This window comes from Podarcis melisellensis (assembly GCF_964234715.1).
Source record: "Podarcis melisellensis genome assembly, chromosome: 9".
NCBI classification, from domain to species: Eukaryota; Metazoa; Chordata; class Lepidosauria; order Squamata; family Lacertidae; genus Podarcis; species Podarcis melisellensis.
In genome coordinates, this window is record NC_138541.1 from 54,173,824 (window position 1) to 54,193,740 (window position 19,917).

The 19,917-nt window shown below is 44.2% G+C and overlaps 1 protein-coding gene across 1 annotated transcript in view; it reads right to left on the bottom strand.

Moving 5' to 3' along the window:
* Positions 1 to 910: 910 nt before the first annotated feature.
* PPAT (phosphoribosyl pyrophosphate amidotransferase) overlaps positions 911 to 19,917 on the bottom strand; it is a 50,952-nt gene continuing 31,945 nt past the window's right edge. The window contains exons 3-11 of the mRNA XM_081924544.1: positions 19,349 to 19,555; positions 17,292 to 17,404; positions 16,818 to 16,963; positions 9,716 to 9,788; positions 7,396 to 7,547; positions 5,654 to 5,781; positions 4,872 to 5,093; positions 4,343 to 4,463; positions 911 to 3,962 (exon numbers count right to left, since the gene is read on the bottom strand). Of these exons, the coding sequence (XP_081780670.1) occupies positions 3,787 to 3,962; positions 4,343 to 4,463; positions 4,872 to 5,093; positions 5,654 to 5,781; positions 7,396 to 7,547; positions 9,716 to 9,788; positions 16,818 to 16,963; positions 17,292 to 17,404; positions 19,349 to 19,555 (1,338 nt within the window). The 3' untranslated portion in view covers positions 911 to 3,786. The remainder of the gene's footprint in view (positions 3,963 to 4,342; positions 4,464 to 4,871; positions 5,094 to 5,653; positions 5,782 to 7,395; positions 7,548 to 9,715; positions 9,789 to 16,817; positions 16,964 to 17,291; positions 17,405 to 19,348; positions 19,556 to 19,917) is intronic.

Genomic DNA, 19,917 nt, shown 5'->3' on the forward strand with positions numbered 1-19,917 from the left:
CTCACAACAATTCTGAGGTAGGGATTTGCTCAAGATCACCCAGAGAACTTTATGACTTGAGTGGGGATTTGAATCCTTGTTTCCCCATTTCCCAGTCCGCTTAATATATTTCCACCTTATTCCACATTCTTGAAAAGATATAGAAGTGAAGCGGTGGTGGTGTTTTCCACATGGGCTAGAAGCTTAATAGGTCTCTTGTTAACAGTCTTCTATAGTGCCTTTAAGATTAACCAGTATAGACTGCGATCCTATAAACTTAACACGGTCAGGGAGTAAACCCCATGGAATTCATTGGAGCTTATTTCTCAGTAGGCATATTTAGGAGTGTAGTTATGTTTCTTGTGAAGTGCAATCCCATACATGTCTGCTCAGTCAGTGGCGTAGCGTGGGGGGTGCAGGGGGGGCCGGCCGCACCGGGCGCAACATCTGGGGGTTAGGGAAACCCACAGGTTAGGGGGCGCAAATCCATGGGTTAGGGGGTGCAAATTACTTGCCTTGCCCCGGGTGCTGATAACCCACGCTGCGCCACTGTGCTCAGTTAAGCCTCAAAGTGAATTCTACGTCCAATAAGAATATTTGTCACACATAAAATTTGGAGGTGTATAATTTTCTGGACATGATGAAACAATGGTGATGGAAGTATGTGTTAATGTTCCACAAGTTTCTATTTTTCCTTGTTACAACACAGAAATGATACAATTTGAAATACTTTTCAACCAAACAGAAGAAATCTGGCAAAGGCAGGGAAGAGGAAGAGATGATCCCTGAAACTATCAGGGATTATTTAGGTTTAAAGCTAATATGTCATAACTTCAGGAGTACTGTTAACATTTACCGTAAATCGCAGCCCGGCCGTAGGTTTATTAGGGAAAATCATGGCAGCCTTGAGTAAACCTCAACTTCTCATCTGTAAAATGGGAACAACTAGCCTTTATTTTCTCAAGGGCAGTAAGTGAGCAAGCAAGACCCTTAACCTTTAAGAATAGCCCTTTAATACAGTAGAGATATAACCTTGCAAAGAAGGCGGCATACTTCTGTGATAGAACACGTGTTTCTGCAGGAAGAAAGGTGCTTGACTCAATCCCTGGCATTTTTCCTTTTAGAAAAGGGCTCAGTAGGAGGTAGTGTGAAAAGTCTCTTGGCTGATATGCTTGGATTCTACAAGATGGACAAATAAAGCCACCTGCTATAAGTCATCTTCCTAACATAGGTACTTCAATCCTTTATATCTTGGCTCCATTTGTTTGGAACAATATTCGTAAAATATGCTGTTGCCCATTGGTATTCTATTAACATGTTTGTGTGTTTGTTCTAGAGAAATAAATACAGATTGCTGTCATGAGAAAGTAATATTAAACACCCTAAGTGACTTAGCCCAAGAACCAAGTTGTCTTGAAACTGACCAGAGGGGACGCAACCCTTGGTTGCATCGTAAGTGGAGTCCTGGACCTGGTGTGAGATGTGTCGTTACAGGAGTCAGTGGCCACAGTGCTGTCAAATTCAACATATATATAAGTGGACATTTGCCCAGCAGGTATGGTACAGCCACATTTGACTTCAAAAGAGGAAACGTCTCAGAAATGCAGGCATTGATTTAAAAAAGGAAGTTGACAGGGAAAGTAAAGAGGGTCAAATCTGGTGGTGGCAGTGCAAAAAAGTGAGCTCTTTTTACCGTTCTCCCATCGAGTAATTCAAAAACTGGCAAAGAGGGGAGCTAATTTTTGTAATTCTGAAAGGTGAGGTGTAGGGTTTTTCCCATAAGGTAAGCCTCGGGGCTTTTTCACATCAGGAAGGGCAGGCAACCAGGAAAAGCAAAGTGCTGAAGAAAGGTTACTGGGTTGCCTGCCCTTCCAGATGTGAAAAATTCCCCTCTTTGCCAGTTTTTGAATGCAGTTTCTTTACTCGATGGGAGAATAGTAAAAAGTCACTTTCAGCAGTCCCATGGAAGTCCTGGTTGCCATGGGCATGGTGTCAAAGTGAGACATATGAGACCCAAATGACCTGGGCACTCTGGGACACCCCAAGGTAATTTCAGAGGAGTCAATATCCGCATTAAGCCAGGCGTCCCATGACCTGTGACCTTTCTTGATTCAAGTGGAAGAGTGTTGTGGCATTTTATGAGTCTTTGTGTGCTGTGTATATAAACTTTCTTCTAATGTGCCTCCTGGCAGCCTTTTCGAACTATCCGTTCTGCTGAGCAACTGGTTAGGAAGGCTGTTCTATTTGAATAAACCATGTCCCTGTAGGACGTTGAGACTGCTCTCAAAAACGGGGGGGGGGAAGAGGTCACTTTTTGGCACAGCACAGGCCACATTGCAACAGTATGCTAAGCTCAAAGCTCTGCATTCATGGCAATTCTTAAGAGTCTTGAAAAGTCAAGGTTTCATGTGTTAAGGCGAGGCTGCATGCACAGACTTCTGTGTGAATGTACAAAGGCTTCATGCTATATGAAGATTTCCAAACAGACATGCATGTTCACTCTGAGGAGCCATGGGCTAGGTGACACCAGGAGCAGGTCTGCGCGTCTGTCAATTCAATGCATGAGCAGTGATTTTTGAATTGGGTTAGAATTAGCTGCAATTCTAATTCAACTCAGATATCTAGGTCACCATTTTACAACCACCAAAGAATTATTTAGATTTCATTCACAAAAGCACAACATTAAAAAACAACAACACCCCACTGAACAAAGCAGTAATATATATACATTAAAGAGTTATATATATATAACACTACCATACATTAAAATACTCTACCAAAATAAGTCCACATGATAATTTTTCAATGTTTTGAGTCTTCTTTGAAGGCTTACATTCAGTAAAAACATTCACTCAGATTACAGTTAAGTATTCACAACAAAAACATAGTGAGGAAAATTAGCAAAATAAATCATAGCACTCAGGATGGTTATCAGCCTAATTTCCCCTGTCAAATCCCTTTGACGCACAATGAAATCACAATAAGACAGTATATATATATTCAGGTTTGAATTCGTTAAGGCTCAAGGTATTAGAGAATTTTGGTTTAGTACTTCCCTGAGTCTCCCAGTCTCAGCAACATATTGTATAAAAATAATATTCAGTCTCTTTGGAAGCAAGTTATTACACATGAATTTAGTTACATAAGCAAAAATACAGGCACTTACTTCATTCTTAAACAGAACTCAAACAGCTAGATAAAAATTTCTAGGGAAGCATGGAATTCAGAATTCTATGAATTCAGAATTTGTCATGTACAGTCATACCTCATGTTACATTTGCTTCAGGTTGCGTGTTTTCAGGCTGTGACCCAGAAAGGGTTACATCTGGGTTTCGCCGCATGCGCAGACACGCTCATGTTGCGAACGGGCCTCCGGAACGGATCCCGTTCACAACCAGAGGTACCACTGTATATAAAACCAAATTTCACATTTCCCCCCACCCGCCCGCCCTGGTTGACTCCTGTTCAAAAAATTGAAATGACTTAATGGCTCGCAGTTTCTTTCAGAATGTAATAAACCAAGGCTGTGAATAAAAGCCTGAGAAGAGATCAAGTTTCTTGGCAGGATTAGGCCAGCTAAGGAATCAAGAAACTTTGCCACCCCAAGTTACAGCTCTAATGTTTACCATACTGCATAATTTTTGCATTTTATTTCAAGTTCTTGAACAGTCCTCACTATCCCAAATAAAGATTTAACTAAAATGAGTGGTTTGATAACTTCCTTGGTAGCAATTTATGGCACACCTTTGGGTGTGATACATCTTGTCAGTTCCAACTTTAATTCAGTGGTAACTGTATTCTGGAAATTCACCATTCTAGCTCTACAGGGTATTTTCCAACAAGGCATGCTATGCAATGGCCAATTTTCCCCGCCCGAAACTTGTTGGACTTAAGGTTGTTTTCATTATCTTGTTTTGCCTTGATGCTTTCTTGCACAGATGATACCAATCCTTCTACCGAAAGATAAACAACGCTGTCAGCTCCTAGGAAGAGAAAAAAGACAAAAAATATATTTTTTAAAAAATGCTGCACCATTGTACACACCCAAAAGATGAAGAAGGTGGTGCCCAATGGTAAGGTCCTCTAGCAGATGGAAATCTGTCAGCAGAATAGGAAAGGAGGCAATTTTCGGTGATCTTTCTGAAGCACCCTATACCCTCCCTAAATCTGCTCCAGAGGATCTTCCAATCCCTACTGCAGCTTTAAAAAGGGTGAGACATAGCTGACAATTGTCTCTCTTCCTGTTTCACTGGTAGATTCGCTTCTGCCAGAGGGTAATCACCACCCAAGCTGTTTAACACAAAGAGTGTCCATGTTTCTATGTATACCTTTATTGACAATGATTGAAAATATAGTGTTTTACCTATGTAGTTGGCTAGGTCATGAAATTCGGGCTTATTGGCAATGAGTTCTTCTTTCGTTGGAATGTTTATTCCCATGTAACAAGGAAATCTTATTGGAGGCGAAGCTACACGAACGTGCACCTAGGGAGGAAGGGGGGGGGGGAATGCTATTATGATATTGACACTGTTTCAATTATGCCATTCATTCGTATTATTACCATTATTTATGTAATTTCTATACTGCCCTTCATCCGAAGATCACATGGTGATTAACAATATAAAATCACAAAATGCATATCTTAATAACCAACAAAAACAATACCCACTTCACCACCCACAATTCCAACAGGCAGCACCAACAAAATTCAAAGTCACTACAAGGAGGAGTGAGGTCTGATTGGTTAGCAACAGAGCCAATAAATTTGGCTTTGCTCTTAGTCTCTCAAGTGTCTTGATTGAGGTGAAGGTAGTCTATTATAAAGCTGAAACTGCACCAGTCTTGTCCCTCAGTCAGGCCTTCCTCAAAAACCGACAGCAATACTTTCTTACCTCTTTAGCACCGGATTCCCTCAGTAGTTTAATTATGGGTGAAATGGTGTTGCCTCGTACAATAGAATCGTCAATAAGGACAACACGCTTCCCTCTGAAGTTGTCTGACAGGACTCCAAATTTTTTGGCCACTCCGAGCTGCCTTAGCCTCATGTTTGGCTGAATAAAAGTTCTCCCTACATATCTGTTTTTGCACAGTACTTCAATGTATGGTAGTCCACACTAGAAAAAAAGAGAGAATGTAAAAGTCAAAGTACCATAGAAAGTGAAGTGGTTAAGATCAATTCTCCATCAACATTCCTTTTCTTTTCTATACACGAAAGAGTTGGCTAAGTGGGAACAGTTCAGCTACAACAGCCAAAGAAACTTATGCAATCTCTTGGAGAAAACATGAACTTCACTGGTGTCTGGGGAATTTCTTTGGAAAATGGTAAAAAGCTAGTAATTCACACAGGGTTGGCGGTGAGGGGGTGTGGTAATATTTTTCTCTGACTGTTGAATTTTATTTGCCTGTGTATTTACAGTCTATGTTAAGGCTGTGTTGTTGTTTTTAAAAGTAATTCATTAGTTTGATGTATTTATCTTTTTCTTGTAAACTGGCTTGAACTGCACTCAGGAAGGCAAGATTGAAACTTTTAGTGCTACAAGATAAACATCTGCGTTAAAATGTTTGGTGTACAAGTTGGTATTATGTCAATTAAAATTTTTAATAAAAAAAAAACGTATTCCTACAACAAAAATATGAGATTTCAGATTAAAGAGAAGAATCAGGGGCCCATTACCTTTTGAGCATATCCAAGGGCTGCTGGTGTTGCAGATTCTGGGACTGTGCTAACCAAATCAGCTTCCACCGGGGCTTCAATCGCAAGCTGTTGGCCGCATCTCCTCCGTACAGAATAGACCATTTGACCTGTGGAGAATGAGGGGGGGAAACTTGCATGAGTTCTGTACAGTTTTGATTCCAGCATCTTCAACTGATTTTTTCCCCTACTGCCTTTAAAAATCCAAGGCTTTAAACCCAGTGTCACTGATTGGTTGGATGGAGAGGAATGATAAGAGGAGCCAGCAGGGAAGAAGGCTCAGAGCCCAGGAAGGGGTAGTGGGGCAACAATGAGTGGTCAGAGGGAGAAGACTAGGAGGAAGTATCAGAAGCTGGAGAAGTAACAGGACTTGGCAGGTGGGGCGAGTCTGTGGAGGAAAAACCCAGAATCAGAGGGAGAAGCTGAGGCAGAAAAGGAGGGAGGCCAAAAGGCAGGATGAGTCTGGCTAGTGAAGAGGCACGGGTGTCTCCCCCTCCTGCTGTGACAGGCTCCCCTCCCCCCTGGTCTCCCAGGCACAAAGAGGGAAGCGGAGAAGCTATCTTAATGCAGGCGCAGTCTCAGATCGCTTGGGAAAAACCTTTGAGACTTTGGCAGCTGTGGGGAGGCAAGGACTTTGTCTCAACAACTGCTTCATGGAGGCCAGACCCGTTGCTGTGCTCAGTAGGCCTGACACTCCTGTGCAGATCCTGTTTTTGCTAATAGTTAACTCCGACTTGCTCGGTGTGATTTACTGCTGGCTCACTCCTGTTACCCAATCTCTTCATCAAGGACTATTTCTTTCCTTTTACTGAAATTATTTTTTTTAACAATACAAATAAAGCAGGAGTCAGCAAACTTTTTCAGCAGGGGGCCGGTTCACTGTCCCTCAGACCTTGTGGGGGGCTGGACTGTATTTTGAAGGAAAAAAAGAAGAACAAATTCCTATGCCCCACAAATAACCCAGAGATGCATTTTAAATAAAAGCACACATTCTACTCATGTAAAAACACCAGACAGGCCTCACAAATAACTCAGAGATGCATTTTAAATAAAAGGGCACATTCTACTCATGTAAAAATATGCTGATTCCCGGACCGTTCACGGGCCGGATTTAGAAGGCAATTGGGCTGGATCCGGCCCCTGGGCCTTCGTTTGCCTACCCATGAAATAATGCAACATTCAAAGAAAAAGTAGGAAGCATGCGTGTGACCATAGATATTGTAAAGGGAAATACACTGCACTCATTATGATGCTCTACAAGCTAACCAAATAGTCTCCTCTATTTTATCTTTCTAAATAATGTATCGTGCAAATGGGCAACTAGGCCATTGGTCCAAAAAATCCTTTTCAACCCAGCTATCCACCCACAAAGTACCACAATACAGCTTCTGGTACTACACTGAAAAAAAACTGTGTTATTCATTATTATGATTTAAGCTAGCAGAAAATCATGAAGATTATTTTGCTGTCCCTGTATAGAATCTGTAAGGAAAGCTCTCAGTTCTCCAAGTAACCCTACTCTGCTCCCTACAGATGCTGAAGACCTAACTGGATTTCACAATACATTAAACATAGCCATAAAATCAATCTTGTGAGACTTTCCTAATGTACCCTCAATTGCTGAAAAAAATTGTCCAACGCTTTTGTGAATCTTGATTAAAATACGTGGGTATAATTTTCGTCAATCTAAAAGAACGACTGATAAACCAAATTTCATAGCTTGCCTTCAAAGATGCTGTCAGGCCTCGCAAAATACACATATTCAAAAATGCAGAATGCTGATGGATCTCCCGCAGGTCTTGGCACAACATCCAATGTCTGGACGTCATATCTGGATATCTTCACAATCTCTCCAGGCATGACCTCACGGTAATATCTGGAAAATAAAGTTAAATATTGTAAATCTTCATAAAACTGATCTTTAAAAACATTGCAATTGTAAGAGCATTAGTTATTATAGACACTGTGCCTTTGGGTTGGAAAAGCCTGGGGCTTGTGCATTCCTTGGTGGCTGAAAATCACAATAATATTGTGCGTGCAACCATTTCTCAGACATATTAAATAAGTTCAGAATGTGATCTAGAACTAAGATTTTGGAAAATCTCATTTGAAAAATTCAGTTTTCAGTCCTTTTGCAGCTGTGAAGATAATGTTTTCAAGCAGTCCTACCTGAAATCTCAGTTGCAAGAAAATGACTGACACTGTCCATTTGAGCTTAATTGGGCTTACTCTGGAGTATATGTGCATAAGATTACACTTAATGAGATTTCTAGAGATTAGAGGCAGGCCTTTAGTATCCTTCAGTATCTAGGAGATATTGACTAGGAAAACTAGAACAAATGTGATCAATCTGGAAAATGTATACAGAACACCAAAGTCAGCTTTGTTGGTGAAAATTTTTAATTTTAATTACCCCAGATTGTAGAGATATGTAACTATAACTAACATTTACTGTGTTTTAGAGAAATAAACCATCATAATACTCCAAATGTTGATCTCACAGAGTAAAAAAAAATTCCTGAGTTTCACAAAATAGTTTTGTTAACCAAGCAAAAGTTGAATATTAAAAGTTGACTAATACACGAGCAAACTGAAAGGCATTGGTTTGGGTCACATGCAGTGCCAAACCATTGTTTGATGTTGTTTGAATGCACACAGTGTGATCCCTCCTCTCCCTTACTTTGTGTTGCAGCCAACCACTAACCTATGAGGGTTTTCTTGCTGCCGTCCAACCAGGTTTGCAGATCACAATGTGAAACTGATTTGGAAGATAAATGCAACCCACAGTTGGGTGTCTGGTTGTAAAGCTTGTTAAAAACCAGGAAATAACTAAATTCAGCTGACATGAGAGAGAAGGAGGGAGCTGGCGACAGCAAGGCTCAGTTATGCAACACGACTTATGTTTAGTGTCATATGTGAACTGACTGAAGGTGTCAAAATGTCTTTGGAAAATAGTGGCATTATTAAATCAGTTTTTATCTTCTTTGATAATCTATTTATAGCTGCCACCTTCATGCTTGCCTGATGGCAGACTTGTCAAGTATATTGTCAGTTCCTATTAGACTAATAGCTCATAATGGAATTAAACATGTCTGCCATTTTCTAAAATCTGGCAACAAACAGGTGCCTTAACAGGGAAATTCCAGGTATCCACAGGCTTCTTTTTGTGAAATACTGGTTTCCCCCTTTTTCCTCCTTGTGGGCAGAAGTTACCTACTACATGAGGGTGACACAGAAGATAGGATTCCCATATCAGGTTTTCTTCCCACTGTTGTAATGTGTCACTTATTGTGTGTTATGTCATGGTGCTGTGCATTTTTCTGCATCCATTCCACCTGTAGGCTAGTGGAGGCAGAGAAACATGCAACTTGAGAAGTTATTTTGGAAGTGTTGTTACTTATTATAAAGGATCAAGGGAAGAATTCAAGTCAGGAATGCAGTGTTTACCAGCAATCCCATGTTTCCTGTAATGCGCAGTTTCTCCCCAAATGGAAAAGATACATAGCGAAATCTAAATGGCCTTTACCTTTTCTCACAAACTGCTGGTCATTATTCTGCACGTCATTAACAAAAGATTTTTTTGTCAAATTCTAAAGACACATTTTGTTACTATCCTTAAAAGTCTGGGGAGCAAGAGAGAGAGGCTCTCTGAACACAAAAATATGCTGAGTGCTTTCTTTAATGCAACTTACTTATACAAAAGCATGAAAACGAAAAGTAAATAATTAACTGGCTAATAGTTGGTTGTCAAAGATCACTTGTCAGTGTTCTGTCTTCTAATTATGGATGGTGTGCAATTCAGCTCCCTTCAAAGCAATGGGTCATTGACTTCAATGGAAGTTTAATTTTCAGACCAACAATATATTTTCTTCAAGTTCAGATTATAGCAGAAATAATCTGGTTTGACTTCATGTGTAAGGAAACACAGAATCACAGAACTGTAGCGTTGGAAGGGACCATGAGGGTCATCAAGTCCAACCCCCAATTCTGAGATTAAGAGTCTCATGCTCTACCAACTGAGCTATACGTAACAAACGAACTTACTCTGCTCCGATAGATAAAAAGCTACACGATTCTGAAGAAACTACCCATCCTTCAGTTTCAACATTGGTTTTCCCTGTAACAGAGTTTAAAACAGTAATAACAGCATTTAAAAAAACGTTTTAATCGATTTTTTTGTCAAAGGAAAAGTAATGCAGAGTTGCAGAATAAAGTAACAACAGTAGAACAGTGTACCAACTTAACTCTGTTACTAGGTCTTTAAAAATCTGTTGCAAATTGTCAGGGAACTGACATCTAAAGCGCCGCAGGTGCAAAGGCTCCCTGAGGTTGAGAGAGCAGTAGCAGCGGAAGAGGGAACCAGTAGAGGGCGAGCAAGAACTCCAAGGGAAAGTGAGTCGGAGGGATGGCTCAGAGACGCTTCAAGCGAAACCAGTGGGGAGGTCTCAGGACCTCCTATAGGGACACCCACACCTCGACGGAAACTGTCACGCCGAGAGGCCAGACGACGTGTTTCCGTTAAGGAGCTTTTATGTTGGAAACGTTTCCGAAAGCAGCCACTTTCGGATTCTACTAGTGATTGACGCAGCCATGCTGGAGGGGCTCCGTCACAGGCAGAGGTTTGAAAACCTGATCAAACTCTGAGGGACTTGCATTTTACGCACAAGCAGCTCATCGTCCCATCACAGCAATCCGAAAGTCACCGAAAGCCAGCTTGTGCAGAGAGAAGCATCATGAGCAACCCAGCCGGAACCGGGGGTGCAGGAGCAGCTGGAGGGGGTCCAAGCCTGGAAGAAAGGTACAGAGCGTTGGAGATCCAGTTGGCGCTGCAAACGGCGAGGCTTGAGGAGAGGAGGGCTCAGGATGCAGAAAAGGGAAAGGAGAAAACCACCCCGCTCGCCAGAAAGGTACCAGGATTGGTGCAGAAATTCGGGGGGGATCCCAGGAACTATCATGCCTTTAGAACAGAGATGCAATACGCTCTAAACTTGCAGTTTGATGACTTCCCCGACGAGGAATCGCGAGTGGCGTATGTGATTGGCCATCTCGAATCCGGGGCGAAAGATTGGGTTAGACCCCTGATGGCAGCGAATAATGAGATCTTAAAGGACACGAGGAAGTTTTTTCGTGCCATGGACCTGATGTTTTCCAGCGATATTGAGCAGGGGGTGGTGCGAAGGCAGTTAATGGCTTGCCAGCAAGGAAGCAGATCTGTCCGTGAGTACTGGACTGAATTTACTATGCTGATTCATAAATTGGGGTGGGACCTATCGGCGGAGCCCATCCAAATGCTTTTCGAAGAGGGGCTTTCTTCAACCGTCAAAGATGAGCTTTCCCGGGGGCCCAGGGCGGAGTCTATGGACCAATTAACCAAATCTGCGCTGGCCATAGGAGCGCGCCAGGAGGCGAGGGCTTTGGAAAGGCGGGAAGGGAAAGGAGACCGTTGGAGGGAGTTCCGCATTCCAGACATTCCAGAGCCATCTTTCCCGCCGGCAGAGCCGATGGAAGTTGGAACAGCGCGGGCGCGCGCAGTTTCAAATCCCAGTGAAGGGCGGAAGAAGGAGGGAAAGAGCGCCAAGAGATGTTATCTCTGCCAACAGCCAGGGCACTTTGCCAGAGTCTGCCCACAAAGAAAGGAATGGCAAGGGATGGCAGGAGCTGTTGGGGGAAAGGAAGAGGAAAGCAAGGAGCAAGTAAAAGCCAACGCCTGGCTGCCACCGTCGGGGCACAGCAGCCAGGCCAAAGAGCAATGAAAGTGCCCATGCCAGAACCTCCCAGACCTGCTTTAGTGATAGAGGTGTTACTAGAACTGCCAAACGGACACCCACTAAAGGTCAAGGCGCTTTTGGATTCAGGCAGCTCCTGTAATTTCATGAGTAAGGAGTTTGCAGCTGAGCACCAGATACAGACCATCCCTTTAAGTAACCCCTTGCAGGTGACTACGATTGACGGCAGAGAGCTGTTGGGGGGAGAAGTTAGCCAACAGACTGTCCCGATGATAATGAGAGTGGCAAGGCACACCGAACAGATAGCGTTTAATGTGGCCATCCTGGGAGGAGCGCCCATCATTTTGGGGATGAGCTGGCTGGCGCTACACGATCCGCTAGTGGGCTGGCATCAGAGGGTGGTCTCCTTTGGGTCAGCGCATTGCCTAGAACACTGCAAGGAGGGGAAGGTCTCGGGAGGAGACAGAGTCACCCTAGCGGGGATGGAAGTGATGGGCAAAGGGAAGGTGCCCCCGCAATATGCAGATCTGAGCAACGTATTCAGCGAAAGGGAAGCAGACAAACTGCCACCGCATAGACCCTTTGACTGTCAAATCAACCTACTCCCAGGGGCCCAACTCCCAGTAGGCAAGCTGTACGCCATGTCAGACAGGGAGATGCAGGAGCTGAGGGAGTTCATTGACAAAAACTTGAAGCGAGGTTTCATCAGAGAGTCCCGAGCGGTGGGGGGCAGCCCAGTGTTTTTTGTGGACAAAAAGAACACAGACAAACCGAGACTGGTGTGTGACTTTAGGGCCCTCAATGCAGTGTCGGAGCCCCTGGCTTTCCCTATGCCCCGAATTGACGACATTTTGACCAGAGTAAGGAAGGGAAAGATTTTTACAAAACTGGACCTGCGGGGGGCGTACAATCTGATACGCATAAGGAAGGGAGATGAATGGAAGACCACCATGTTTACCCCTTTGGGAGCCTTTGAATACCTCGTTATGCCCTTCGGTCTACAAGGGGGCTCCGCCTGTTTTCAAGCTTTTATAAACCACGTTCTGGGACCTTTGCTCTACAAGAACTGTGTGGCCTTTTTAGACGACGTGTTGGTGTATTCGGAAGATGAGGAACAGCATGTGAGGGACGTTCGAGAAGTGTTGGGCAGGCTGCAAGCCAACCAGCTGTGGGTGAAACTGGAGAAGTGCCAGTTTCATACCAAGGAGGTGGAATTCCTGGGGTACCGCTTGTCAGACAAGGGATTGGCCATGGATCCAGGCAAGGTTCAAGCGGTACTGGAATGGAAGACACCGAAGACCAAGAAGGACGTGCAAAGATTCTTGGGGTTTGGGAACTTTTATCGGAAGTTCATCAAGAACTTTGCCCACTTGACGGCGCCCATCACCGACTGCCTCAGCAGCAAGAAGAAATTTGTTTGGACGGTGGAGGCGGATCGAGCCTTTGAAGAACTGAAAAGGGCTTTCGCCTCGGAAGAACAACTTCTGCATGTGGATTTACAAAAACCCATGAGAGTGGAAACAGATGCATCCGACCGGGCTATAGGGGCGGTCCTTCTTCAACCGGGGAGGAGTGCGTCGGAGTGGAGACCGTGTGCATTCTTCTCGCGGAAACTGAATAAGTCCGAGAGGAATTACACGGTGTATGACAGGGAACTACTTGCCATTCACGAAGCATTCCGGAGGTGGAGACATTTATTAATTGGGGCACAACACAAGGTGCAAGTGTGCACCGACCACAAAAATTTAGAGTATTGGAGAACAGCTCGAGTGCTCAACCAACGACAAGTGAGATGGGCACAGGAATTCTCCAAATTTAACTTTGAGATTTGTTATGTGCCAGGCCCAGAAAACGTCAGGGCGGATGCGCTCTCACGCAAACCAGAATATTGGGAAGGGGAGGAGGTGATCGAAGAGAGACATGTCATCCCGGAGGACCGCTGGGTGTGTGGGGCGGCGCTGGTGGGGCAACGGGAACTGGTGGAGGAAACGGAAAATGATGAATATGCCCAGGATAAGCTCAGAGGTCTCAGGGGGGAGGGCGAGAGCCCCGGAGGTTTTGAGGAAAGAAATGGGGCATTGTATTACAAAGGGGCACTGTATATACCCGAAGGTGAATTGAGGGGGAGAGTACTCAAGCAGTTGCATGATAGCCCCACGGCGGGACATTTTGGGCAACACAAAACCATGTGGTTGGTTACCAGGGAATTTTGGTGGCCTAAGGTGAGGGAAGATGTAAGGGAGTATGTAAGAGGGTGTGACCAATGTCAGCGAGCCAAAGGGGAAAGAAGGGCGCCGGCAGGGTTATTAGAACCTTTACCCACACCAGAACGGCCTTGGGAAGCGATATCAATAGATTTTATGACGGATCTGCCAAGGTCCAAGGGGAAAACAGCCATCATGGTAGTAGTAGACCTGTTAACTAAGATGTGCCATTTTGTAGCATGCTCACATGCAGTCACAGCGGAAGAAACGGCGAAGTTGTTTGTGGAACATATCTTTAGGTTGCACGGGGCTCCCTCGAGGGTGATCTCAGATCGAGGCAAACAATTTACTTCCAGGTTCTGGAGGAAGCTCATGAGCTTGCTACACGTGGAAGTTAATTTTTCAACTGCCCGGCACCCTGAAACCAACGGGCAGGCGGAAAGGGCAAATGGCATTCTTCAACAATATCTTAGGTGTTATGTCAATGACAGAGAGAACGATTGGGTCGAAAAGTTGGCGTTGGCAGAATTTGCCTACAATAATGCGGAGAATGTGTCCACAGGGATGAGTCCCTTTTTGGCTAATTACGGGTGTCACCCCAGGGCATTTCCAGGGGAAGGAGGGGAGAGATGGAGCGTTCCAGCGGCTGAACATTTTGTAGAAGAGATGGAAGCCATCCATCAGCAGCTCCAGCTCAACTTAGAAAGGGCCAAGGCACAATATAAGAAGCAGGCAGACAAGAACAGAAGGGAAGGTGAAACCATAAGGGTGGGGGATCAAGTGTGGTTGTCAACCCAAGGGTTGCCGTTCAAAGGGGGTTGTAAGAAACTGAGGCCCAGAAGATTGGGACCCTTTGAGGTGATTCAGCAGGTCAACCCGGTAGCTTTCAAACTCCGATTACCCAACCACATGAAATTGCACCCAGTGTTCCACAGGTCGTTACTGTCACCATACAGGGGGGGACGTGAAGGGGAGCACGTCAGGGGACCAGCCTTGGAAGAGAGGGAACGCCGCAACCATGTAGCGGAAATCCTCGATTCCAGGTGGAAGGGTAATCAGGTGGAGTATTTGGTGGCGTGGGAAGGGGAACCGGAGTCAGAAAACACCTGGGTAAGTGCAGAGGAAGTCAATGACGAGGTTTTAACAGAAACGTTCCACCAAAGGTTCCCGAGGAAACCTCAGCCTATAGCAAGGTTTAGGAGGGAGTATTTCGGCACCACCGATGAGGAAGAGGAAATGGAAGGGTTCGCGGAGTCGGAGTTGGAAGATGGAGTGGACTCTGATGACGAAGAGTACCTAGAGAGTAGGAACAGCAACAAGTGGAAGGAAGTGTTCGCGACGTCGGAAGATGAGGGAGGTTCTTTCAGGGGTTTTACCTCCTCACCGCCAGTAGGAGAGGAGACGGGAGGGGGTGAAGGGGGCCCTGGAGGGGAGGTGGATGTCAGGGAACTGACATCTAAAGCGCCGCAGGTGCAAAGGCTCCCTGAGGTTGAGAGAGCAGTAGCAGCGGAAGAGGGAACCAGTAGAGGGCGAGCAAGAACTCCAAGGGAAAGTGAGTCGGAGGGATGGCTCAGAGACGCTTCAAGCGAAACCAGTGGGGAGGTCTCAGGACCTCCTATAGGGACACCCACACCTCGACGGAAACTGTCACGCCGAGAGGCCAGACGACGTGTTTCCGTTAAGGAGCTTTTATGTTGGAAACGTTTCTGAAAGCAGCCACTTTCGGATTCTACTAGTGATTGACGCAGCCATGCTGGAGGGGCTCCGTCACAGGCAGAGGTTTGAAAACCTGATCAAACTCTGAGGGACTTGCATTTTACGCACAAGCAGCTCATCGTCCCATCACACAAATGCTCATTACCTTTCTCAAATGACAACGGTCAAATAGAATACTGTGGATAATTTATCAGTGCAGCATCTGAAAGTATTACTCCAGTGGTGACATTGCTTGTAAAACATCTTATCTGACTGACGGCCAACCACGAGTGATATGTCCGTGAAACTCAAGTCATGCGTTCAACAGTAATTCTGTTTGTTGTAAACTGTACTGGTGTTTGCTACAGCACATATATATATTGTGAAGGGCAGAAATGCAGCCATAAATAGGCAGTGGGCCTGTCTGTGAAAGCATGACACAACCATAGCTAATCAGCACATGTCAACTGTCTGTTTAGGAATTAATATTTCCTTCACATTTTTCATGGTTACTGCAAGATGCAACACAGGATGTAACCGCAGCAAACACAACTGCTATGTAAAGTGTGACATTGCTCCAACATAATAACACAAGTTAATGGCTGATCTAACTACCAAAAGATGTCCCAAAAATTCAGTCTAGACTGAGCTGCTTAGAATTAATCTTTACAGTGTTTCTGAAGATGTACCTATGAAACTAGACACACATTCTTGTTGTATTTATTGGTTGCCTATATGTTCCTAATATCTCAGGTGTTATGGATGAATAACATTATTACCCAGAATTTAGTATTTTATTTCAGGTGTATACTATATAAAAATTCATGATGCAATCACAAGCGAACTGAGCCAGAAACTTAAGCAGAAGACATAAAATTATTTCCTCTATTCTACCATTTACTTTTTGAAATATGGCAACCCTAGTAATTTGATATAATAGCAACTTGTATTAGGCTTTTATCACTGTTACTTAAGACTGCATTAATTGTAACTAGAACCCTATTTTCTCCTGAGTTATGTATTTTTTCCACTTTGTGTTTCCTCTTTTCATGTAGGATTACTGTTCTTCCACTAAATCCAATGTTTATCTATGTAGTTGAACATTAAAAGCATAAAGAGTACAAGTGGTAAGTGTTTCAAAATGAACAGTGATGCAGTTAACTCAAAGCATAGCTCACACAGTGGCGTAGCGTGGGGGGTGCAGGGGGGCCCGGCCGCACCGGGCGCAACATCGGGGGGCGCTCGCACTCGCAGCTCTCTGCTCGAGTGCTAAAATCCACGGGTTAGGGGGCGCAAATTACTTGCCTTGCCCCGGGTGCTGACAACCCACGCTATGCCACTGAGCTCACATATAACATATCAAATACGATGATAGTGATATATTTATTTATACCCCACCTTTTCCCCTAACAGGAACTCAGTGAAGCTTAGAGATTTAAACAACCACCATCGCCACCCCAACAATTACCCCAGCCACTCTGGGCGGCTCCCAAGAAATTAAAACACAATATGAAGTCTTACCTTTTCCACTAATATCACCTACTGGAACAAGGCGGCCAATACAGAGTGGACGGTTCCCATAGGGATCACGAACAGCATAGATAATATCTTTATGCATCATCAGAAGCGAGTATGAAGTGGGTGTTTCATTCATCAGATTTTTAATCCTGGAACACGAGAGCTCTTTTAATATACGGTGGTACCTCGGGTTACAAACACCTCAGGTTACAAACACTTTGGGTTACAGACTCCGCTAACCCTGAAGTAGTACCTCTGGTTAAGAACTTTGCCCCAGGATGAGAACAGAAATCGCGCGCTGGCGGTGCGGCGGCAGCGGGAGGCCCCATTAGCTAAAGTGGTACCTCAGGTTAAGAACCGTTTCAGGTTAAGAATGGACCTCCGGAACGAATGAAGTTCGTAACCAGTGATTCCACTGTACTCCTTTGGCTTAGTGCTGCTTATTTCACTTATCTCCCTTCAAACCAATCGCTTTACCTTGCTACCCAATCTGGGGTGTCGTCATTCTCCAAAGGGGGTGTGAATGCCAGCAGCTGAGTGATCAATTCACTGTCAGAACTGGTAGACAGTCCCACTCCATGGCGCATTAGCTATTAAACAAAGGACAAAATGCAGCATTAATCAAGTATATGCAACTCTCATCTGTAGAAGAAACACGCATGAGTACATGCATAACTATAGAAAACAGAAGTGACGCAGGCCAATTTCTGCTCTCTAAAATCAAAAGAAGTGGTATCCAAAGGGGAAGGCCACAAAGAAGACATCTACACCACACATTTGAACTGGTTAAACTGTTATTTCTTCTTCTGAGGTAATACTAGGAATAGTAGTTCTGGGAAAGAAAATGTCAGAGAGGGAGAACCACACATCTGAGCCTAATAGAGCAATCCTATACATTCAGAGGAGGAATCATGGCGGAAGGAGCTGTTTGCACCTTTGGGCAAGGGAAGGAAGACTAAGCTACTAAATTAAGTGTAGGGATCAGCTCTTCAGTGAGATGGGTACTTTAACTAAATTTGGGATATAATATAGATAAGAGAAAGAGATGATGGGCGGTAGGTGTACATTTATTTTTGCATGTCACTTTGGTATTCCAGCTTCCTCTTCGTATTTCCAGGATTTAAACTGTGAATGCTGTGAGAACCCTTGGAATATAAAATGGTATAAAATCATAACCCTGTTTTATTCCATATTCAGTAGTGAAAAATAAGCCAGTCCTTGGGTCATGGGAGCATATTCATCCAGTGCTTTTCAAGCTGCACTGGCTCCCGGTAGAATACAGGGTCAGATTTAAGGTGCTGCTTTTGACCTTTAAAGCCCTTCATGGCCTAGGACCCTCGTACCTACAGGACCACCTCTCCCGGTATGCCCCACAGAGAGCCTCAAGGTCCATAAATAGCAACACCCTAGTGGTCTCGGGCCCTAAGGAAGTTAGATTGGCTTCAACCAGGGCCAGGGCCTTTTCAACTATGGCTCCGGTCTGGTGGAACGCTCTGCCTCATGAGACCAGGGCCCTGCAGGATCTGATTTCTTTCCGCAGGGCCTGTAAGACAGAGTTGTTCCGCTGGCCTTTGGCTTGGAGCCAATTTGATTCCCTCCCTATCTTTCTTTTTTCTTTTTCTTCTCCTCCTGCGATGAGGCTACATTTTAATATTTTAATGTTTCAATATTTTAATGCTGTATTTTAATTTTGTTTTTAAGTTGTAATCATTCAATTTGTTTTTATTATTGCTTGTAAGCCGCTCTGAGCCCGGCCTTGGCTGGGGAGGGCAGGGTATAAATAAAAATTATTATTATTATTATTATTATTATTATTATTATTATTCCTTCATAATCATGAGCAAGTCATGGAAGGGGGGGGGAAAGTACCTCTCAAAACACTGCTGTAAACTATTATGCTTATATACCACAAATTGTGCATATGGTAGTGGATGAACTACAAGAGGATAAGAAATCAACTGAGGTGCAAATAAAAGACAACTAAGGATCTGGTACATTGCAGAAGGGGAAGGATGGGTGTTCAAAATTAGCAATGGGGCTTTGTGGCACTTGCCCTGGGATCTGTGGATGGTCTCAATATCACGAAAACAGTTGTTCACATTTATGCTTATCATACTAATGATTTTGACTATTTTCCTACTGTCAAATATAACAAAGACCTGGTTATGTGCCACTTATAAATGCAAATTTACTATTATGTTCTGCTTCTTCATGCTTAGAATCCTGAATCCTGGGCCAGCCTCCTCCAACCTGGTGCCCTCCAGATGTTGTGGGACTACATGTCCCATCTTCAGGGCTGCCCAAGACCCTTTAGTGCCCCCCATCCCAGCTAGGGAAGAAGGGGTGAGTGAAGATCTACATCACGAACAAGGGGGGGAATAAAGATCTACATCGGAATCTGCTGCCCTGTGGATCCTGCCCACTGAGGCAGTCACCTCACCTTGCCTCATGAGTGGGCCGGCCCTGCCCATCTTTTTAAACCAATGGCCTTGAGAGCTGTAGACCACAAGAACTACAGGTTGGGAAATTTGTACCTTTCTTCTCAGTCGTGCAGCATTTGTCAGCTCCCCATTGTGAGCTACAGCAATCTTCCCATGCAGAGTTTCCACAACAAATGGTTGACAGTTATCCAAGACAGAGACTCCGGAGGTAGAGTATCTTGTGTGGCCAATTCCAAGATTTGAAATGTACAGCTTCTTCAGACTGTCTTCGCTGAACACATGATTAACCAGACCCATCCCCTGTAAAACAAGAATGGGAAATGATTACATGCTATTAAAAGCAGTTTCCAATACTGCCCAGAATATTTTAGCAAGCTAAAATTAATCTACATGTGCACGCAAACACAAACAAGTTCCTGTCCCCAAACTTCCAGATTGAAGACGACTCAAAAACTTAAAACTGGCACAAAATGCAGCAGCCGGATTGCTGGCTGAGTTTCCCTTCACATTTCGTATAAGCCCTGTTTGAAAACAGCTCCATGGATTGCCAGTTCTTTCCCTGGCCCAATTCGAGGTGCTCATGTTCTCGTTTAAAGCCCTAAAAAGATTCAGGCCCCAAATGTCTGAAAGACCATCCCCTTTTCTACAGAACCTCTGGGATG